Below are 24389 nucleotides of genomic sequence, written 5' to 3'. Positions count from 1 at the left end.
CATAAACCTATACATAATAAATAATTTGCTCTTTAAATATGCTATCTATATCAATCAATATAATGCTTTAGTTTAAGATGTAGGTTCCTGTACTATCTGTAGCAAATAACATGATGCCTTTGAGTCCTTTATAGGGTACCCAGGGAAATTTCATGAGTATAGTCAACTTTTAGATAGAATTTACATGCAAAGTTATTTGCCCATGCCTACCGTCATTAATGCAACTTGGCTCAAGCATTAAAAAACTCTATTGTTAAAGCAAATAAATATTTGACACAACATAAATTGCTACCATCAATCTGTAGAGGGGAAACATACTTAAATTAATTGTCCTGTCTAAATTATATTGCCAGGCAATAAACTATCTTCCAAGCTCTTTGCTACCCAAACTGTAGAGGGGTGAAAGACAAAGTAGAAAAAAGAAAATGAGCAAAGGAAATCTTTTTAAACACAATTATTGTGCTTAAAAGAAAAACTTTTGGGAAGAAAAGCAGGAGGTATTGTGCTATATCAAAGGTTGTGAAGTATGAAAACACGCGGTGCAAAACATAATACCTGAGCCAAAAAAGCAATAATTACACAGTGATTTAATTTTGAGCATATACAGTGTTTCTTTCATAATCCTAGAGATTAATTTTATTACTTAAAAATATTCCTGTTTAGTTAAGTGCCAGGTGACAGCTCTCTGACTTATTTGTCCTTAATACATTTTAAAGTAATAGGAGTTAATTTTCCTTAGTATCACTGTTAGAGCTGACGACATGAATTTATACAAATGGGAGCACGCATGCGTGTGTGTATGTGTGTGCGCATGTGTGCTTACGTGTGTGTATGTGGTGTATGTGGTGTGACATCAAAGGACAGCTAATACCTTACTGCATCCAAGTGCTCCAGGAGGTAGTGGAGCACATGTTGCTCACAGTTTCACTGCCCCTTTTGGGACTTTGGGGGGACCCCTCTTCGTTGTTTCAGATCTTTGTTTTCTGTCCACCCTGAGCTTCATGCCTGCTTTCCTGCTCCCCGTTGTTCCCCATAACTGTATATTTCTTAGCCTTACTTTCATACTCTGAAAGATCTGTGGGTCCAGTGGTTTCTTCTGCTTGTTTCCAAGTGCTACCAAGAGTGTATTCACTGCCACACCCCTGTAGTTGAGCACAATGACAATGTCCAGCGTGCACTGATGACAGCGTAGCTCTTCCAACATCAGAGTAGCGTCTCAACAAGGAAGTCCAGTGGGGTTTGGTTTTGTTTGCTGGCAATTGAATGCAGAAATCTTGCACACACTAGGCAAATGCTCTGTTACTAATCTACACCCCCAGCCGCCCTCTTCTTTAAAACGAGTTTACACAAGGTTAGTCCTGTGGCACAAAGGAAGTTCAATACAATCTTAAAGGTGATATTTCTGTGCTTGTTTCTAGATTTTCTATTTAACTCGCTGATTATGTGTTTAATGCAGCCGTTCTTCCTTTTGTATTCTGCAACACTGGCTCTTAGGGATGATACCACAGAAAGATTATATGGGGAAACGTGGCGTTCCAGCCATTGAATCAGGTGATATAGACACCGGGTATGTGGCACTGGGGAGTAGATAAACTGTTTTTGTGCTTCTGCTTATTTAAAAACTAGGATTAATTGTGGTGTTTCTCCTCTATGGATTTCCTGGGTAATCATTTTTTTTTTTTAAAGTCGTAGGCTACCTATTGTTAGGAACGGATTGTTATTAAGCACAACAAAGCAATTTTTCTTTCCTGCTACTTTTGGTTTGTTTGCTTGCTATCAGACTGCTGCCAGTCTCTAATGTCCTGATGCCCTGGGAGTCTCCTAACAAAAAGAACAAATTTACCGGATGGAAGATCGCATAGCAGATCCCACAGCAGAATGCCTCAGGACATTCTTTCAGAAACTCCTATTTAATGAATGTAATGATGATGATGATGATGATGATAGGACATTCTTACCAAAATCAGGGCACTAGTGCAGCAGGTATGGATTTTACTTGGGGGTATAATTGCAGCTTCATATTTAAATGAGGATTGTTCTACCAATCACAAAGCAAACAAACAAAAGCACTCAAACTGTATGTTGGTATGAGTTTTTAAAGCCTCTTTTAAAAAGTTCAAGATTGATTCTAAACTGAGCATTGTAAATGTTGTTCAGAAAAGAACTATCACCTACACTTGATGTATTGACTTAATATACATACACTTTAAGAAGTTCTACCTATAAGGAGGGAGGGTCATTTATCATTCTGCGGTGCCTGATAACAACTTCCTCTAGAACCAGGAAACTTTGCAAGTATTAAATAATCTGAAAGGAGGAGACAAAGAAGGAACTGACTGACCAGAATGAAAAGAGGAACAGTGCTCAGCCCAAGCAAGTCTGATGAAGGGTGACTGAGAGTCCGGCGCTCCCAGGCTTGGAGTGGGACCACAGATTAAAGTGTTTGGGTGATGAAGAGAGGTAAGAAATAGGTTCACCGTTAATTAACTAACGATGTTTTGCTACATCAAAACCAGCTTTTTAAAGCATAATCCTGCCTTAGTTGTAGTGGGGAAGCAATTTGCAAGTTGAGGGTGAGGTTGGTGTGTCTAGGACCCTGCGAGTCTAACCAGCTCTTCCGTGTGCTCTCCCTGCTTCCCGACGGAAATACAGCCTCTGCTTCACAAGGTCTGCTTTGTAAAGGGTTTGTGATTTGAAGACAAGTGAATAATTACTAGTCAATTTGTGGGAACTGTTGCTTTTCAAAGCAAAAAGAGCTTTGAGGTTGGACAAAGTGAACCTCATTTAGGTATTTAGCTAGACTGTTTTATTATTTGAAATATATTTCTCATTACCGGTCTTTTTTGGCATCTCAGAGTTTTCTGCTATAAAGTTAGCTAGATGGTAGGGAAATGATGCTTATCTTTGGCCATTCTATTTCTCAGTGAATACTCTGTGCATGAATTTTTTATTAAGAATGTACTGGGTTATCTGCTCTGCATAGAACTAAAATAAAAGATAAAAATGAATTCTTTCAGAATCTAAGAGAGACTCTTAGTCTGCCTAAGGGATATCAACTAGCCATGCAGGAAAGTCACTTCCATTCTTTTTAGTACCTTCTTAAAAACTAATTCACTTCGCTCGATATTTGAAATTTATTTTGGAGATGTATCTCAAACATTGTGGTGAGTATGAATGCAATTATTTGTGCTATAAGATATTACGGTCCGTTCTCATCTGCCCATAAAGGAAATGATGCTCTATTTGTCGAAGTCATTTAAATGGCAAATGTTTGGGCTTAGCCTTGGCATCGTGTCTGCTCTTGTAAGAGAGGGAGGACTCCATAGACTATAGCTTTATCTTTTATCAACGTTTAAGTTAATAAACACAATAATTAGTTTTGTTATGACACTTTCATACCGGTATCATTGTATCTTGCTCATATTTGATCGCTCCTACTGACTACCACCATTTTCTATGCTGCCTTTCTCTAGCTGTAAGGTTGTTAGTTTTGTTTTTGTTTCGACACAGGGTCTCATTCTGTGTCCCAGGCTAGCCTCATCCTCCCTATACTAGGATCACACAGGCACAAGCCACCATGAGCAGTTCAGACTGTAAATATCACATGGTAACTAGATAATGCTATTCTCATCTCTAATGTACCCCTCCCAAGAGCCCCAAAGAAATTGAGAGGTATCTGGATTGGGGGTGTTTGTCCCTAAATTGTTATCAAGCAACTTATAAACAAGCTGCGCATATATTTCTCCTGTTGATATAAAAATGCAAACTTGAAAATTTGGGTGATTGATGTAATCAGACCTTCAGCAAATTTATTAAAAGTAGTCATTAGAAATGCGCACTCACTGAGGATGGGGTACGACTTTGTGGGTTTTCTTTCTTTCCCTTTTCACAGTTGTTATTGTGGCTATGAATGGATCACTCCATCCATTAGCAGACATTTCGTATGTTAGCTCTTCCATACTTAGTACTAGTCCTGGTGACTAGGAGATGAATAAAGTTTACCAGTTGTTAGGGAATTATCATCTAGAGTCCTCGACTTTATCATCTGTCAGACGAGGATAACAATAGTACCCACACACGAGAGCTGTAGGAATGAGAATCCACATGAAGGTGATCGGACACTGATTTAAAGTATGTTCCTAATTAAACATGATCGATGATGACGTTCAGTAGATAATGGTAAAAATGTTACAAACACTATTGAAAATATTGGCCGCCAACCACTCCTGTGTTTGAAAGCAGTTAAGACTGCTTTGTTGATAAAATCTCATGAGAAAAATCCAGCTAGTGGAAAACTTTGTGTTTCTATCCTTGATACTTTAAAGTTTCAACTGAGCACTTCAAACATCGCCTTAATTAAGTGAAAATTATTTGCTACAAGATGTCAGAGAATTTGTCCTTAGTAGTTTTACAAAGATACTTTGCTTCACTTAAAAGATTTCTTAAAATTTAAGAATAATCTATACACCCTTTAAAGTTCATACTTTACTGATACGTCTTCACGTATCAGTGCAAGCAATTAGTTGATAAATTTTGAAGTCACTTAAAAACTGCCATCTTTTATTCAAATAAATTCTGATGAAATTTATTTTTTGTGCTGGGTGTTCTGGTTCTCTTTAGGAATCTAAAGATGGAAGGAGCTGACCTCTAATCACCTTCAGAGCAGGTAGGAAGACACAATCCCCTTGGATTTAGGGCACCATACTCTGCTAGAAAATGGGCTAATTAATGTGGGACTCTAGAGGGAAGAGTGACCCGGGAGACAACGCAGCCTCTGTCCACTCTAAAGAAGGAGAAGAAGGCTTCACAGAGATTCAGGAAGCCACGGACTGACCACACACGGATAGTCTTGTCATGTTGCCCCTAATGCTGAAACAATCTTATATTTCCCTCAAAAATTATCAACTGTAGCACCAAAAACAACACGGCCAGACCTGGGGTTCCGGCAGGATTCTTCCCTCTCTTCTCAAAATAGCTCAAGTTATACTCAATATTAAAAGCCAGGACTGACAATACAGTGATGTCTCATACATTCGGTAGATACAGTAAGTTTATTATTTTCACCAAGTACTAAGTGTACAGTTAACATATTTTAAATTTTCTATCAGGTTTCTAGACGGTGGATTTCCCAACCTCCCCTTTCTTGAGGTTTCTACTATATTGTCCTCTTGCTTCATTTTGTGATCCACTGAAAGAAAAGGAAGGTAAGAGGAATAAAATACCCTCACCCCCCCACCCCCCCCCACCCCCCCCACCCCCCCACCCCCCACCCCACCCCCCCCACCCCGCCGGCCTGGCCGTTCCTTACAGCTCTGGGTGTACAGGAACGGTGATGTAAACTGTCATCCTCAGAAACTGGTCAATATTACCTCTGGTTACATCAGGACTTTGTCATGTAATGTCTTTTCAGGTCTGGAAAGAGAAATGGCTAAAAGAGTCCTCAAACTCGGGTTTGAACCACAACAGGCTACCAAAAATTGCATCTGCTTGTGCACACGAATTCATTAGCCACATCGAGCCGCAGGCCACTGTGTGGAAATGCTGAAAAGCTTGGCGAGCTCTTCGGTGGGCGTGGCTGTCGGCGTTTCCCTCCTTATACTTCTCCTAGTCTGTGGAATTGGGTGTGTCTGGCACTGGAAGCGCCGGGAATCCACAGCACTTACCTTACCGAAGTTTATGCAAAGGAGAAGGAGCAGACATAAGAACTTCACAAAAACCCTTGACTTGAACGCCCACATGGTTTGCTCAAACTCTAAAACCTCAGGGGAAAGCAAAGGCCACAAGTCGACCACCAAGAAAAATAGGACGCATGGCGAGTACGAAAATGTGCAAGTGGGTCCCGCCAGCACCGAGGCATCAACCGAGGCATCAACCGAGAAGGCGCTATATGAAAATACGCAGCCATCTAATCCCGAGGAGCATGTCTACGGGAATCAAACAGACGCCCTCTATTGTAATTTCCAGAAACCTAGCCCTCTTCCTCCTCCCCAAGATGACGACACATACATCCTTCCGGATTCCTACTAGCTTTTCAATGAACTGAGACTCGTTGCTGCAGGAAATTAAAAAACAAAACAAACAAACAAAAAAAAAACACCAGGCCTCTGGGTGGACTGACGTCATCATGATCGAATTATTCTGATGAAATCAGTGCTCTCTTTTCTGTCTCCATCCTCATAAATCCTCACTAAGAGAACCACTGTTGACAAATTCTAGAAACCACGTCTGCCTGGGATTAAATCTGTGCTATATTATATTAATTCTTCTTTTTAAACAATTGTTGGTACAGCTTTCTTTCATTCCTTTGCCAACTTTGAGGCTCAGTATTATTGCCATAGTCTCCTAGAAGTTCCTCCTTCTCTTGTTTTTCTGCAATGAGGGGCTAACCCCAAGGTGTTCAACCATCACAGAGCCACACCTCTGGCAAGGTCTTCTGAATTATCTCCATCCAATCAATAGCCTATGGTACAAAAGGTTGATCTTCGGAAAACATTATAGATGGTCATATCATTTCTTTGCCAAAAAATAACTTTATGTCCTGTTTGCAAAAGGCATAAAGCCCACACATCCGAGTCCAGAATTTATGACTTTTTCAGCTACAATGTTCTTTCTCATACTTGAAGCCCCAAAGAAATCCTATGAGGAACTAAAAGTTTGGGTAATTGGCAAAAAATTGTGTCCTGCATTTTGTTAAGTAGTTTTGAGAAAAATTAATAAATTTAGTAATGCCAAATCTATCTAATGAGTATTTATTGACTGTTTTCTAGCTATTTACTGTAGTATATATACTTGTTATTGTAATGCACAGTTGGGGGATGAGAAGAGGAATTGTTACAAGCAAGTCAAGGAAGGAAGGAAGCAAGGGAGGAAGGGAAAGAAGGAAGAAGAGACAAGAAGGGAGGGAGACAAATTTTGAGTATGTACTTTCAACAAACAAAGAAAAGACAACAGACATATATTATGTTAGTGATGAAACTATGCACATCTCATCTTTATACGCAGGACTTTTTAAATATGTATTTATTATGTACACAATATTCTGTCTGTGTGTATGCCTGCAGGCCAGAAGAGGGCACCAGAACTCATTACAGATGGTTGTGAGCCACCATGTGGATGCTGGGAATTGAACTCAGGACCTTTGGAAGAGTAGGCAACGCTCTTAACCGCTGAGCCATCTCTCCAGTCCTATACATAGGATTTTATAGGATGCTCTGTACTGCTTGACCCAGGTACCCAGCAGACTGTCGCGTTTGCCAGGTGCATCAATCTTTACTGAGCTTTGCTTACAAGAAGTTTTCATAGGAAGAGAAGTCAAAAGCAATTTGTTCCTCCTCGTCGTCTCTGCAGCATTTGCTTGACCCCAGCATCGCCAACTGTTTGTAGTTTCTTGTTTCTCCTGGCTTTATCCTTCTTCTTCATAGATGTCTGTACCAGTTGGACAGCATCCTTTGTTAGAACCAGAGGGCCAGCTCTCAGATCCTCCCTGGGTACGGTCAGGGGATAAGAACCGTTGTGAGTTCTAGGTACCAGGTCTGAAAGCCTCTGAAACTCAGATCTTAGTTCAAAGGCTATAAATGTCTGGAGTTACTATCTCTGTGAAACCTTAATGCCCCACCCACTTCTTCACCCCCACCCTGTGCGTGCTCTGTGAAGACTTGTTCAATGATGTTTATTATATTCTCTCTGATAAACTGAAAAATCTTCTTTCCCCAAACTAGATTCCAAATTATACAGAAGTAAGGACCATAGTGGACACTTTGGAGAGAGAATACAAGAAATGAAGGGAGAAATAAAGGAAGTTCTACTTTTTAGAGAAGTGAGGTCAAATAGAAAAGAACTTTTAAGTTTCATAAAATGGTCAGTGGAGGTCTCTCAGAACACACTTCAGCTGAGGACCAAGGGTGGAAAGGGGGCTGTCTATGCACATATGATGTATAGAGGGTAAGGGTGGGCTAAAATGTTAGAAAGACATGAAGGGGGTCATGGTGATCTCAGAACATACAGGAATGCTATGGCTAACAATGCATGGGGAGAGAGGATTGAAGAGCCACTTGATGGGGTTAGTGAAGATGTAATAGACCATGAGATTTATGGGCTCTGACCCTGTTATAGGCATAGCTTCGATCTGTTCTGGGTTCAACTGGAACAGTACAGGGTTTTAACAGAGATATGATAATAAACATTTGTAGTTTGAGAGGAGCTTCTGAGCTGAGAAGGGGCAAATGAATTGGGAGGGGTAGGTTCAAAGACTGTACAGTTAACTTAGAGGAGAGACATTGATAATGTTGTTCCATTCTTGAAGAAATGACACAGGATTCCTGGAAGAACTCAGCATGTACGTTTGGTGTGGGAGCGGTAAGATTGGAGGTAGTGATAAAAGGACCTGGAAGAGCCCCCTTCTTTCTGACTAGGGGCAATGGTAAAGTGCTTTACTGAGAGGCGCAGACTACAAGAGAGAGCAGGCTAGGAGGCTAGAACCACTAGCAATAAGGTATTTTGCTTACTATTATATCAACAGCAAAGAACAAGACTACACTGGCCAAGACACTTAACAATGTCATTTATTCTCTGTGTTCAGGAGACTACAGTTAGCAGTCAGTAGTTGTCATGTTACCAGCACGATAAGCCATTAGTTCAACGATGCTTCACAGAAACACCACGTCCTTTCTGTAATGTGTCTTCTCTCGACAGTCTGCAGTACGGCAGTGTTCTATTTCATAGTCAGCTCCTGTCATGAGCAGGAATAAGAGGAAGAGGGTGTGGAGCGCTGCTGGTTTATCCATCGCCATCCAGCATTCGTGACACAGATGTTTCCGGTTATAAGGGTGGGATAGTAAAGTTTGACTTCCAATAGCCTCCTAGAGACAGAGGAAGTGGAAAAGACAGCCATGGAGTTTATCAACCTACAGTACTTGACCTCAGAGATGAAAATTAGTTTGGGACATACATATTTGGGCAAGTTCAACAACATCGCTTGAAATGGATAAAGAAATATGCCAAGTTCTGGGTTAAATACGTCTATATCTGGATTTTGGAGGAGAGGTCATAGCTGGAGGGTTGTGATTGGAAACCATATGAATGGACCTCATCAGAACAGAAATGGGGTTGATCACCCTGAAACTATAAAAGTGAATAGTCCAAAGAAGATGCTAGAGAAAAATCTTTCATGGGGCTCTACACCTAGATGATGCAATATAGGCAGTCAGTGGCTACTAAGAGTGGGAGAACTAATTTGGTTTTTGTCTAGGAATAAGACCTCAATCCTAAGGGGTCAATCATAAAACCATGCAAATAAGAGAAACACTAATTTGGACTCAGTATGAAAGACAAACATTTATATAGATAGGCAGACAGAGACAGATAGATAGACAGACAGACGGACAGACAGGCAGGCAGATGGATAGATGATAAATGATGTGGAGTGATAGATGGTAGATATCCAAAATTAAATATAGAAGTGTCCATACATTGAAAACTGGGTATTGGGTTCCTATGGGAGGAGTCAGAGGGGGAAAGAATGAAAATACTCAGGTATGAAATTCTCAAATTAAAAAGAGAAGGTGAGGCCAGCATATGCAGGCCAAGAGCAGAAGGTGTGTTGAAGAATTCAGAAGAGGAGGAGCAGTGATATGACAGCATGTAAAGGGGGAGGGGCTAGAGGAGACAGCACAAAGGCTGTGTACTAGCCCTTGTATGATAACTCAAAAATGAATTTTAACCTAGCACATCTCTTACCTTTGCCGTCAAAGTGCAGTGTTAGAAGCAGGATGGCACATATTTAAAAACCTCTTTTAAAACAATAAATATACAAAAAGCTTAGGGCGTTACAAACAAAGAATTCTAAGCTGTAGTGAAGTATGAAAGATTGCAGTAGAGGATGCGGAAATGCGTTTCTCAAAGCACATGCCTGTGAGTCATAAGACAGCGTTGCCCAGTGTTTTAGTAAAGCCTGCACAGCTTTTAATCTAAATTCAGTGCCTGTGGTTTTTCACAAGAGGATTCCTGAGACAGAAATTAAGCAAATGAGAGACGCACAGACAAAAGGAAGCAGAGGATGGCAAATTGCCAAAGCAATGAAGCCTGATGAAGGTGTGACGGCAGCTATTGACCTCCACTGTTGCTATGGAAACCACAGCCTGTAGTCCTGGTATGGTTTCCCTTTGAAGGCCAGATTGGCTTTTGTGAATAGTGGAGGCTGAAAATTAAGGAAGTTGGACCGTCTTCTGACATGTGCTCTAAATCCTTATTAGCTACAGAGAGGCGACAGTATCTATTTAGGTCTCAGGTGAACTCAGATACCAACGCCTGTCAAAAGCACAAGAGCAACCCTCAGCGAACAGCTATATTTAGACATTGCCTCAGACCCGCTCCCCAGGTTTTATCCTGTGTTGAGTTGATATTTTAGTTTTCAGCAACAATTAGAATTGGAGAGGGAAACATAAGCTTCATACATTAACATATGATCCTTTAACGTATATCAGGATATATGAAATTCATCAGACAAATAAATACAAATGTTCTTGGCTTGTTCGACTTTTCTCTCCAGTTCATATCAGATGCCCCATTATCTGTGCGGCCTTTGCACACGCACACCACAGTGAATCACTTTCCTGCACTCCCTGACAACCCTGACTCTGAAATGCTCTCACAATTCCCATTTTACAGATGAGATCAAGGACAATTAAGGAAATTAAAATTTGACCCAAGATCTCAGCAGGAATGAAAATAACAGAGACGGCATTGAACCCAGCTGTCCTAGCAAGCATGCCTCGCTCAGACTATTTTATTAAAGCAGTCTCAGCAGATGATAATACCCTCCATTGGAGCATCAGAGAAGCCCAGATTGAAAAACGGGGCTTCCTTCCATCGTGGAGCAAATGTTTGAATTTGAAGTGAATATTGCAGGACAACGATGAACAAGATAGGCAAAGATCGACTTACGAGCAGATTATATAGATTTCTTTTCTTCCCTTTCCTTTCCTGCTCCAAACCCTTCCAGATATCCCTCCTTGCTCTCTTCCAGATTCTCAGTCCCGGGCACTTATGTAGCTGGAGATTCATCATGAAGACAAGACAACACATCCTCGTCTGGTCATTATTTCTTACAGCACGTTTTTCCGTCATTCTTGTCTCATCTGTCCGGAAGTCTAGACCATATCTCCGTCAACTCAATTATCTGACAAGAAGCATAACCAAGAGTAGAGTTGTGCTCTTAATGATAGAAAAGGGGTCAAGAGGGAGAGCTGTGCTTGTGACAGAAGGGTTTCACTGAGAACTCCGGGAGCACATTTGCACAAAGAACAGCTAGTGACGAGCTCATCGTCCCCTCTGGGTCGGCACAGGAAGAACCTGGAAGCTACATTTGATCTTTTGTTCTAAAATATCCAGAAAGAAAAAATATCGCGACGTATCTATGACAGGAAACGCTGATGCGACATTTAAAATTAAAAGATGAAGAAACAGTAAGTATTAATTTGTTAGCAGTAGTCCCCATTCAAACAGATTAAAAGCTTAAGAGAGTTCTGGAAAAGTGCATAAGGAAGGGAAATTTTAGCAGAAAAGAAAAATAAAGAGATATACGAAAGATAACCACTTAAGTAGAGACATATGATCTCCTCAGTGTAGCCAAAAAAAAGAGGTTCTGTATACAGTGGAAGTAATGTTACCCACAAGTTGGGGAACATAGTCCTGAATCAGGTACTAGAGGGGGGCAGAGGAGTCGGACAATGAGTCCTTGCATTGAGCAGGCTCAGCAGCTGTTCGGTTGCGTTTTCATTTCAGATATTAGGAAAAAAAGCAAGAAAACAAGTACATCCTTGGCTCTGTCCTTTCGTTGATTCCTAATGCCTTATGCAGCAGGTATGTGAGCTGTGCAAAGATGGCTTTGGTTTCTTCTTTTTTCTCATGGAAGGATGACATACACAAGGATACATCCACTCAAAGATGGATTCTTTTATTACAATAAAAGAAACCAGAAGGAAAGTGAAATGTGGTTCATTTAAGCGTGATTTTCATTTCTTCATTTAATAAGCATCATTGCTTAATATGCCACCTGCTCCCACCTGTGTTGAAAGGAAAACTGGGCCGCTTAATTTAGGATGCATCTTCTTGGCTGCATTTAATGGCAAAAATATGTAATCACCTTGTGTATTTTCAGCATATGAATTGAGATATTACCTTTCCATTTTTGTCCAAGTCTGGGTTAAATCCTAGCTCATTTGTGAAACTTTCATCAATATGAGCAATCCTAAGCAGCTTGTCTGTTTGTGGGTCCCTTCCCTTGTTTCTCTGTTCTATCTGCGGAACCAGCTACCTCGCCTACAAATATTTAATGGTAAATGAAAACACCAGAAACATGAATAGAACACAGATGAAACACTGAATGAATAACTACACAAGTGAATCATAATTGGGAGCAAAGAGTTGAGCTATGAAGAAAGAAACAAGGTGGTAGATGGTATAAACGCTTATAATAAATGAACTTGAACTTGGCTTGTTTAAACAGTCGGTACAGGGTGTTTAAACTAGATTACTAATGTACTAATTATAACAAAATTTACCTAGGGAGAAAACAAGAATTAGTGACTGCTCTGATACAAAAGAGACCCATTATTAGAGAACATTAGCGTTTGTGTTAGTTCATTTGTTTATAAAAAGGGCAAATCTCAAACTGCTCTGAAGGGTTTATACACTGCTACTACAAAGATTACAAAGGAATATTTTCGTAGAAGCTGATTCTTTACACGGGTCTAGCATGAAGGTGACTATGTCTAGCAGTCATAACGGGGGGAATGAACCACAATACTGTCTAGCAGACTAGAATTCAAGCCACACCTCTGGTGAATGTTAGCTCCATGGCTCCAAACCAGATGTTTATCTTTTTTGAAGTAGAAAATTCAAAGCTGGGAAGTAGTAGTAACAAGAATCCTGCTAAGTTGCTCAGAAAATCGAATGAGAAAATACATGAACGTATTTCAAACAGAAGCACCATGCTGTAACCGGGATGAAGTGTGGAGTCATCTCTGGCATGGCTTCCCTTGGTTCCCTTCTTTGCCTGTGTATGTTCCTTTCATTGCTACATGCTCTCTCACGATCTTACTTCTCAAAGGGTTTTTCCAATACTTTGGTCAATACAATAGTCTTTATTCACCATATAGTAACTTTTGTGAAACGTTTTATAATCATGCTTGCCGCTAACATTTAGAACCTTGATGAGTCTGATGACGTTGGCCTCTTTAAATTTCAGATTAAAAAAATTATAAAAGAGAATTATCTCCAACATCGTTGTGCTTGTGAAATTCAAGCTAGCCCTCACATTAAGAGTCTCTTCATAGAAGGTCTTGCCCAAATTTCTTTGTAGAGAACTGGGGACAAGGATGTTGCATCAAGATGAGGGTGGTTGGTTTGGAGATAAATGAGGTTGTTTCCTCCAACAGCTCTAAGAGTCTCAAATGAAGTCTAATATACAAATTGAATGTTATCTTCCATATTGCTGTGATGGTTAACCTTGATTGCTAAATAGAAAGCACTTATGATCACTTGGATAACAAATTTCTGAGTGCATCTAAGAGAATGTTTTCAAATGTGAATGGACTGGGATAGCAAGCTGAGTAAAAAGTACAAAAACGGATAGAGCATCGCATATTCATCTCTCTTCCATTTGTGACTGTGGACTCAGTGTCTCTGCATCACTGATATAGCTGTACCTTCCCTGGTCTGATGGTCAGCACAGTCTACCATCTGCTGAACCTATAAGTGTTATCCTGATTTAAAGCTACATGAACAAAGCTACAAAAGTCTAATTCTACCTAAAAGAGTCAGATAGGTGTCTTCAGAAAGAGATACACGTTAAACTCAGTTTGGGAATTTGTTTACGATTTTATTAGTCTGTAATTTACTGGAAATACATGTGAATTATGAACTAGATAATTTGGCTTTAATATGAGAGCAAATGTGAACATAGGCATGGGAATTTTGTAGGAAATACACGCATGAGTATATGTAATCATTTTGAGGAGTGGGAATTAAATAAAAAATTTGTTACAAAAGTATTGGAGTACTCTGTCACTAAAGAAGGTACATATATTCAAATGATCAGTAGCCCTAGCACCCATTATCTTTTAATTATACCAGTACACATTCTTTGTACAAAGTAATAGGCTGAACTGTGTCATTCCAAGCACACGCATAATCTACTATTATCATAGGCACGCTCTCTGTTACCTATGACTTTCTTAAAAATTTTTGTTTATTTATTTGGGGTGTGTGCATTACTGCATGTGAGTGCACATGCCTGCAGACCAGAGGTCTCTTTCAGTCATTCTTTTCTTAATATTTTTCTTTCTTTTATTTAAAATTATTTTTCAAATAATACATTTGATATGACTTCCTCTTCCCAAACTCCTCCCAGATCCTCCCATATCTCTACCCCACTCAACTTCTCTCTCTCTCTCTCTCTCTCTCTCTCTCTCTCTCTCTCATAGTGCACCCAACTTATAAGTACAGCAATAAAATCAAAACACACACAAGATCTGACCAAGTTCAAACCAGACAAAATCTCAGCAGAGAAATGGGGAATTGTACACATAGTCCCACTCCTAACCAAGAAGCTATTTGGAATAGCTACCAGCTGGGAAAGACAAAAAAAAATGGGTTTTTTTGTTTGTTTGTTTTTTGTTTTTTCCAATGGAGCATCACTGGATATATCAGCTACAATCTACAGCAGGCACCATGTCCAGGCGTAATTGTTCTGCACATCATTTTTTTGAAATAGGTCTCTCACAGAATCTAGAATTCATTGACTGAACTCCCAGCTGGCCTGCAAACCTCAAGGATCCTCCTATCTCTGTCTCGCAAGCACTAGGATTGGAGCTGCTCTCAGGCTCTCCTCGTTTTCACATGGGCACAGAGGTCTGAATTCAGGTTTTTGTGTTTGTGCGGTGAGCACTTTACCAAGCGTTCTTGCCACACCCCTTATGTCCCTCCCTCCTTCCTAAATTCCACTCCCTACTGCACAGCAGGGTTGGGTGTGGTAGTGAGCAGCAAAGGAAGCAGAACTGCCCAGAGGCCACAGTTGCCACAAGCTGGCTGGTGAGATAAAGCAGTGTGAGCAGGAGCCCAGGAACCCACAAGCACAGCCACCTGCAGCCATTGCTGCTTAGCTGTCGCCACAGGGCGCATGCGAGAAAGCAGAACTAAACTCTTCTGGTTGCATCCAGCTTTCAATCAAACCAGAAAGCAACTGGCAGGGCTGATCAATCCAGATCAAAGGTTCCCATCACTAGCAGTGGGCTACAGAAAGAGAGAACTCTGATACCGGGCGTTAACATTTCTTCGCTTAAGACTCTCTTGCCCCTTACATCTTCCCCTATTTGCCTTTCAAAACCGATATAAAATGTTTATTCATAGTCTGAAAAGCACCAGCCTCTAAGTATTGAATAATTCTAACAGTCTTCCAAGATATTCACTTAGGTTTGTGAGGTTTCCTGCAGACTAAATCAAAATCTCTTAGTAGAGAACAATAAAATTTGTATTTTCAAAATCATATTATCTTCAGCTGTCTTTTACTTGTAGAGTATGTGAGAAGACTTCTTTAAATTGTTGGTATTTGTAATGTATGAGGTTGTGGCTGCCAAATTAACTCCTCTAGCTATTAACCTGATGGTAGTTCCTGCCTGCTTCCAGGCTAATAGTGGGGTATTACCAGCCTGGGGCTAACAGCTGACACTCTCGTCAAACCCATTTGGCTTATGCATCATGCTCAACTAATACTTCCCCGGAAATAACAGAGCATGTCATTATCTTACATGTTACATGACCACACGCCACACATGTTTCTCTATTTCCTATGATAACTATACTTACAGATTCAGTTCATTACGACTCCTTCCACCTCCCATCCTCTGGGCCTCATCATAATTCCAGCTCTCACTTTGTTCTCTTTGGCCATTTCAGTTTCAAGGCAAGAAGAATAGAACAGACAGCAGTCATGGGGATGCTGAGTCTTCATGACAGCTGTGCAGGTCCTGATGCTGCACTGACATTTATTCTATGCTCTCCCTACACAGAGGAGAGACAGACTGTTTCCTTTTATCTGTTTTCATTTAGTGTAGAGCGTCTACGGCCTGAGAATGTCCCAGGGAACCAGAACTTTACACAATGAGGAAAAGAAATGTTGACTCTAAAGCACAGAAAATAAAAAGTCCAAAATCAAAATTGGGCTCTAATAAAAAACGTAGTACATTTGCTTAGTCCACTCATTTATAGGCCACTGAATTCTTGTCCTCCCTTGACAGGAATTTGGGTGCACATGATAGTTGCTGAGAAAGTATGAAATAATCATCTGTGGAGTCCTTCCTGACATACTCAAGCCACCAGATAAAAATCTTAAATACAGTAACATGGAAACCAGGTCATTTTGATTTTCTTATTTTAACATATGAACACTACCAGCATAAGAATGCAACAGTCCATATGTCCAATTAGGATAAACTACCATTAGGTTCAGAGAAGCGTTTTCATGAAAGTGGGGAAAACTAAGATTATGATTATGTAGAAATGGCTATCACAATCCTTTATGTTATAGTGGCAATAAGTATTTTGCCAAACCAAACTGAAGAAGAAGAGATCGAGGAGGAAGAGGACCCTTATGCAATATTCAATATTTTAAAGCACCGTGGTGGAGAGATAAACAGACAGTGATGGAGAGACAAACAGACAGTGATGGAGAGACAAACAGACAGTGATGGAGAGACAAACAGACGACCAGCAGCGTGGCACAAGACGAGGGATGAGAGGTAGACTCGGGGTACAGGTACAGGGCGGGTGACAGGGAGGATGCCAACCCTCCTCTGCCCTCCTGCGACCCGGCAGCAGCCTTAAACAGCTCTGTGGAACTCACGCTCGGTGGCACTCCTTATAGGTGGCTTCTGTTTTATTTTAGCTTAGGGACAATTTTATTAGAGAAAAGTTGTTCATGTTCATGAGATTCCCAGCACCTACCAGGAAGGGGATGGAGAAAAAGTCACAACTCCTTAAAATTCTACACTTTATAATTTTTAAGAATATATTTTGAATGGAAATAGAATTATATCATCTCTCCTGCATTTTTATCCCTCCAGTCCCTTCCAGGTACCCTTTCCTCAGTGCATCCCCTCTCAAATGGATGGCCTCATTTCCTTTGACTAGGCATGGAGTAGAAATAGAGACAACGTAAGAAAGGTCAAGGCACTCCCAAAGGTAGATGTGGGCGAGTGAGATAAGGAAGAGCCCAAAGTCTGCATCTTCCTTTAATAAAGTAGAATAAAACTAAATCTTTTAACACCAACCAAAGGGTCGAGGAAATAACTGCCGTGCAACTGTCGGATGGAGGACAGTGTCTTAAATTCGTGCCAACACTTAGAGCTCCTAAAAGGATGAAAACCCAATCGAAATGGCAAAGTTGTGTAAAGAAATGGTCACCAGAGAAAGTACTCACGCGTCAGATAAGCACACAAGGAACCTCTCAACAATCTTAGTCCCTAGGGAAATAAAATTTCAGACAAGTCAGCACTTGCGTGACTTCTCGACTGGACCCCGTCTGAATCACTGCATAGCCAGGCTTGGCAAGGCTGCTGTACTGGGTCCCTACACATTGGTGGGATGCACAAACGGTACAGCACTTTTGAGAAGGAGTTGGTACTAGCTTCCTATAAAGTTTAACATATATTTACTAGAAGATGCAACAAAATGTTTACCAAAAACAGACAAATAAAAAAAGATGTCCATGCATTGTATGTGAATACATTTAGATGCTTGATTGAAAGAAGTCCAATATTTAAAATGTCTCAAATATCTACTGTATTCATGCAATTTCTGTTGCTTTAGCATGATACCGGATTCCGGGTACTCTTTTGAAAAAGACATTTATTTAGCTCACAGATCTGGAAGCTGAAAGTCTGAGATGAAGGGGTTCCATCTATTTAGCTTCTGGTGACCCCTCCTGGTTGCAGCGTGAGGCAGCCTTGCTCTGTAATAACTTATTCTCCCATAGGGTAACTCACTTCAGGAGACGGTCCCAAGCCACTGTGAGGCAGTGCCCCTCCCCCTGACCAAATTATCTTGTGCTAAGATCTGCTTTATAGGCTCTACTTCCTTCATAGCTCCATGCGAGGAGCAGTCTCAGACCTTCAGAGGACAACTGCACAGACCTCAGCATCCACCACCTGCTCAGTGGACTGGAAAGCTGTGTCACCTTCAAAAAACAGAACGAACCATGAACTGAAACTGAATAGCACAGACAAACTCCAGAGTGTCGTGCGGAGTGAAGACAATGTGTTCTAACCTGTGCATGACCTCCTGCAACATTTCCAGACTTTTTGGTTGCTCTGGGCTTCATCTAATGAGAGCTAGATGAAGAAATGGCCCTACTTTACTTTGTTTTTGGTCAAGTTTGTTCTTGCCCCCCCAGAGTTCACCCCAAGAATGGAATTGGAGATTAGAATTTCATTATGAATTTTTACACTAGATACACAATTCGTTTCAGGGAGAGGTCACTGCTCAATGTTTTCCCTTTGGAAAATAGGACTAGGTGACCCAGCTCTGAATATTTATTTACCTCTTCAGGAGAATACAAACTCAAATTCAGATAGCAGAAGTGCAAATTAAGATACTTGAATTTACTGCAGGCTGTTGTTTAAAAGTCAAATACTTCTTCCAGAAGGAAATACTGTGCAAAAATATCTGAATGTATGTTAGGCTTTAGACTATGCCAAACTCATTACTTAATACATACCCAAGGGCAATCAATGCAGCTGATTACAAGCCTGCTTTCTTTAAATAGGTACTATAAATTATTAATAGTGTTTTTCACGTTATATTAACTTTTGTCTTTCTGGCTCTTCGTTACCTCACTCAGGATGATTATTCCCAGCCCCGTTCATTTATCTGCAAATTTCATATTTTCTTAACAGTCGAATACTATTTCATAGTGTACATGAATCATGTTTTCATTTTCTATTCATCAGGTGATGATCATCTAGGTTATTTGTATTTCCTGGCGTTGGGGAACAAAGGAGCAATGAACACTGATGAGCATGTGTCTCTGTAGTAGGATGTATCTTTCTTTTTTTTTTTTTGAAAGTAATTTTATTAAATTATAAAAGTTTCCATTTCCGCCCCTCTTCCCAACACCCTCCCACTCCCCCCACTCCCTCTCCTCCTCCCTCTTCGTCCCTTAGGGCAGTCAGGGTTTCCTGCCCTGTGGGAAGTTCAAGTTCCTCCCCCCTCCCTCCAGGTCCAGGAAGGTGAGTATCCAAACAGACTGGATCCCCAAAATCCAGTATATGCAGAGGAAACAAGTCCCAGTGTCATAGTCAATGGCTTTTTCAGAAAGACTTCGGGCCAGCCGCATTCAGAGAATCCGGCCAAATTCCGAGAATCTGGTTAGATCACGTCCTCGTTCAGTCCCAGTTCAACTGGCCTTGGTAAACTCTCATTAGATCCGTCCCCTTGTATCAGTGGATGATAGCATCCCTCGCAGTCCTGATTTCCTTTTTCATATTCTTCCTCCTTCTGCTCCTCATTTGGATCTTGGGGGGCTCAGTCCGGTGCTCCAATGTGGGTCTCCGTCTGTATCGCCATCCATCGTCGGATGAAGGTTCCCTCTGATCTTGCCTTCCTTGCTCACGTTCTCTTTCCTTCTGCTCCTCATTTGGACCTTGGGGGGCTCAGTCCGGTGCTCCAATGTGGGTCTCCGTCTGTATCGCCGTCCTTCGCCAGATGAAGGATCTATGGTGATAAGCAAAATATTCATCAGTATGGTTATGGGCCAAGGCCGGTTCAGGCACCCTCTCCTCTGTCCAGAGAACAATCTGGGGATCTCTCCTTGGACCTGGGATCCCATATATAATCAAGTCTCCTGTAAACCCTAAAATGACTCCCTTAGTTGAAATATATTCTTCCCTGATCCCATATTCATACTTCTTCCCTCCCCCCCATCCCAGGCCACCGAGCTTTCCCCATTCCTCCCCTACTCCCTTCTCTCTAACCCTCTCCCCTTCCAACAACCCTCCCACCCCCCCCCCCAGGTTCACCCGAGGTTACCTGGGACTCTTGTCTATTTCCTACTTCCTGGCGGATAGCTAAATAATCTTCATCAGGTTCATCTTCTTATTTAGCTTCTCTAGGATCACGAATAATAGGCTCAAAGACCTTTAATTATGGTTAGAATCCACTTATGAGTGAATACATACCGTGTTCCTCTTTTTGGATCTGGCTTACCTCACTCAGTAAAGCGTTTTCTATTTCCATCCATTTGCATGCAAAATTCAAGATGTCATTGTTTTTTACCGGTGAGTAAAACTCTAATGTGTATATGTTCCACATCTTTTTTAACCATTCTTCTATTGAGGGGCACCTAGGCTGTTTCCAGGTTCTGGCTATTACAAATAGTGCTGCTATGAACATAGTAGAACAAATGCTTTTGTAGTATGTTAGGGAATCTCTAGGGTATATTCCCAAGAGTGGAATTGCTGGGTCCTGAGGGAGATTGACTCCCAGTTTCCTGAGAAACCGCCACAATGATTTCCACAGTGGCTGCACAAGTTTGCATTCCCACCAACAATGGATGAGTGTTCCCCTCACCCCACATCCTCTCCAGCATAGGCTATCGTTGGTGTTTTTGACTTTAGCTATTCTGACAGGTGTAAGATGGTATCTCAAAGTGGTTTTGATTTGCATTTCCCTGATCGCTAAGGAGGTTGAGCATGACCTTAAGTGTCTTCTGGCCATTGGAGAACTTCTGGAGGCATTACCATCCCTGACTTCAAACTCTATTACAGAGCTACAGTATTGAAAACAGCTTGGTATTGGCATAAGAACAGAGAAGTCAACCTATGGAATCGAATAGAAGACCCAGATATTAACCCACAAACCTATGAACACCTAATTTTCGACAAGGGAGCTAAAGGTATACAATGGAAGAAGGAAAGCATCTTTAACAAATGGTGCTGGCATAACTGGATGTCAACCTGTAAAAGAATGAAAGTAGATCCATATCTATCACCATGCACAAAAATCAAGTCCAAATGGATTAAAGACATCAACATTAATCTGTCCACTTTGAACCTGATAGAAGAGAAAGTGGGAAGTAGTCTACAAGATATAGGCACAGGAGGCCTCTTCCTAAGTAGGACCCCAGTAGCACAGACAATAAGAGAAACAATGAAAAAATGGGATCTACTGAAACTGAGAAGCTTCTGTAAAGCAAAGGACACTGTCAGTAAGACAAAAAGGCTGCCTTCTGACTGGGAGAAGATCTTCACCAACCCCTCATCAGACAAAGGTCTGATCTCCAAAATATACAAAGAACTCAAGAAACTAGACACTAAAACTCTAATTAACCCAATTAAAAAATGGGGTACTGAACTGAACAGGATGTATCTTTCTGAATTTACATAGCACTTTTATTTCAGAAGTCCTTCTCAATAGATTTTAGCTACCATATTTACACATGAAAATGATCAAGTGACTGGCAGCTGAGTGATGATGGATTTTATTTCGTTTTACTTTTCAGTCATCAAGATTGAGATGATAATGCCAAGCCCTTGGGAGGAAGTCTTATAAGGGGAATTTTAGAAATCTTTAGAAGGTGGAGATTCCCAGTCAACATTTTATTAGAGTCAACTTGTTACGTCATTCTTAAACATGTTTTGTGCATTCTGCCTCAGAACTAAAGACATTTTTCATAGTTCTGCTGGGGTATAGCTTTAAAAGTCTTCTGCATTCCTCTGACCTAAAGTAGTGGCATCATTTGCTGCACAAACTTTGGCTCATGTAAAACCTTACCTTACTCACATATCTGAGAAAGCTTGGCATTCCACAATTAAGCCTTTATGAGGTGGATTCTGTATTTCTTAGCAAATTGTAGCCTGGTTGACTTTTTTTTCCTACCTAAAATGTCACATTTAGTATTTTCAAGGGACATACAAAGTGAAAATGTGTCATTTGACAGCCATACCAAATTTCATTAAGGGAATCTGTGAAATGAAGTGAGTAATATTAGTATTTGGCTGTGTAGGATAGGCCCCGTGCCCAGCAGATGGCCAACACAAAAGGAACTCAATGGTGTTTTGTAAACTTATTTTTTGTCTCATACTGCTTTGTTTGTTTGTTTCTTTTTCTTTTTTGTCTTACCAGTCTTTTGCTTGTATATTATGATTTCTGATTTTTGTTTTTATGGGTTGTGTTGTATGTGTGTGTGCACATGTGTGTGTGTGTTTGTGTGTGATACACTTGGGTTTGTGGGTATATGAACATGTGGAGACCAGAGAAGCACATTGGGTGTCTGTGTCATTTCACCTTATTGCTTTGGGTCAGGGTCTTCTACCATCTCAGAGTATTGGTCCATAGTGAATTCCCAGCACCCACCTGTCCTTATTAGGCAACCTTGGAGTAATAGGCATGTGTAGCTGTGCCCAGGTTCCTACGTGGGTATGGTGAGTCAGACTCAGTTTCTCACACTTGCAGAACAGGTGAGTCATCTCCCCAGTCCCAAGTTATACATTTTAAAGGCTTCCTTTTCAGCTCTCCTCTTTCTCTCTTTTTCTCCTTTCCCTCCATTTTCATTTTTGCCACTTCTAACTCTTCACTCCAAATGGCAGATTCCTCCCTAAAAGGCAATGTGCTCACTGTCGCCACAGGGGATCAAAAGTATTTGGGAGAAATTGTGGGCTTTGAACATAATTGGGAATAATATTTTGTAGCTACAATACACCCTTGGCATATTTAATGTAAAATCCCACCACTTAATTCATGTACAATTAATAAAAATAATGTTTGATTAAAAGTTGGTTGGTCTTCAGTAATATCGTGGCTTGTTTCTTGTGTATTTCTTCACTTCCCCAGTTAATTGAGGCTCTGTATGTCTCTCTCCACTTCTTCCATTGGCTTCCTCCCCTTCCACTGCTGCTAGGAGGCTCCATTAGGAGGGGATGGCACATGTCTAACAGCTTACCATGGGACATTGCTTCCATTTATCCTTCATACTGTGATATTCATTAAGATGGCACACAAACTTCTCTGGAATTCAAGAGAGAATAGGAACAGGGACTTAGGTGTTCTACAGCTTTGATCTCAGTGCTAAGTCTGTTCTTGCTTCATGTATTATTTGAGCCCAATGTTTACTTTACCAGGCTTGTGTTCTCACCTATATAAGGAAGAGTTAGCAAGAGGCTTTTTCTCAGAGAGCTGTGAATTGTGCTTATAACAGTTATCAGCTAATCTCAAGACAATTCAAAACTATTAGGAACATCAGAAAAAGCTACCTAAAACCTTAGATTATACAGAAAAAGGTATTCAAAATAGTATTGATAATAAAATACACATGGGTGATCTTCAAGTCTCTCTGCTCTCCTTTGTTCTGTAGAGGAAGCTTCCTGAGACAGGAGAGTGTGCACATTTTGGGTGGGGAAGTGATTATTTGTGTAAATCACCCAAACCATTTTTTTTATAACTTTCTGGTCTCTGTACTTTTCATGATTGCTCTTGTACACTGTAAAGATTTGCCACTCATATTGGTTTAATAAAATGCTGATTGGCTAGTAGCCAGGCAGGAAGCAATGGGGCAATCAGACTAGGAGAATTCTGGGAAGAGGAAAGGCTCTGCAGTTGCCACCCAGATTCAGAAGAAGCAAGATGAAAATGTTACACTGAGAAAAGGTACCAAGTCATGTGACTAAACATAGATAAGAGTTATGGGTTAGTTTAAGTTGTAAGAGCTAGTTAAAATAAGTCTAAGCTAATTGGCCAAATAGTTTATAATTAATATAAGCCTCTGTGTGATTCTTTGGGACTGAAGGACTACAGGACCAGGCAAGACAGAAAGTTCTGTCTACAGTGATATGATTAGTAGGGAAGTTGGGGTATTTTTGTTTAACTATGGAAGCTGAAGGGGGAATGGATTCTCTTCCCTCCTTTTGTTTATTTGTAGTGTTCTGTTGTGTGTGTGTGTGTGTGTATATATATATATGTATATATATATATATATGATTATAACAATATACATATTGGTGTAATCTGTATATATGCTTGTGTGTACCAACAGTGTAAAGAACACAGTTACAGGAGAAGCAGGAGAGAAATAGAAAAAAGTAGAATAAAATTGCATTGCTTAGTTATTAAAGTTGTGGCTCTGATTGGCAACACATGTGGTACAAATCTTACTGCTTCATCTTTTGTACATTTTTTTGAGATGTTATTGTTAAGCTATTAGGACCTTTTAGGGGAATGTATCAGCCCTTCCTTACCTAAGTTCTTCATTGATTAAGAAAAAATCATAAAAATGAAGAATGTGTGTGTGTGTGGGGTGAAGTCTAATGCTAACCCCTCGACTTGTAAATTTGATTTTCTGT

The 24389-nt window shown here is 40.5% G+C and overlaps 1 protein-coding gene across 2 annotated transcripts; it reads left to right on the top strand.

The window, feature by feature from the left end:
• Positions 1 to 2305: 2305 nt before the first annotated feature.
• Gapt (GRB2 binding adaptor protein, transmembrane) lies at positions 2306 to 6737 on the top strand. 2 transcript variants are annotated; one of them, XM_085676721.2, is made up of 4 exons: positions 2306 to 2460; positions 4621 to 4666; positions 5109 to 5204; positions 5411 to 6737. In XM_085676721.2, exon 4 carries the CDS (start codon positions 5539 to 5541, stop codon positions 6025 to 6027), a length of 489 nt encoding a protein of 162 aa, XP_085532847.1. In that variant the 5' UTR covers positions 2306 to 2460; positions 4621 to 4666; positions 5109 to 5204; positions 5411 to 5538; the 3' UTR covers positions 6028 to 6737. The 2 variants fall into 2 exon arrangements, with proteins under 2 accessions (XP_085532847.1, XP_085532849.1); XM_085676723.2 differs by lacking the exon at positions 4621 to 4666 and having other exon boundaries at positions 2308 to 2460.
• The last annotated feature ends 17652 nt before the right edge of the window (positions 6738 to 24389 follow it).

This window comes from Myodes glareolus, chromosome 15 (genome assembly GCF_982192425.1).
Source record: "Myodes glareolus chromosome 15, mMyoGla1.1, whole genome shotgun sequence".
Lineage (NCBI taxonomy): Eukaryota > Metazoa > Chordata > Mammalia > Rodentia > Cricetidae > Myodes > Myodes glareolus.
This window is presented reverse-complemented; position numbering and strand designations above follow the sequence as displayed.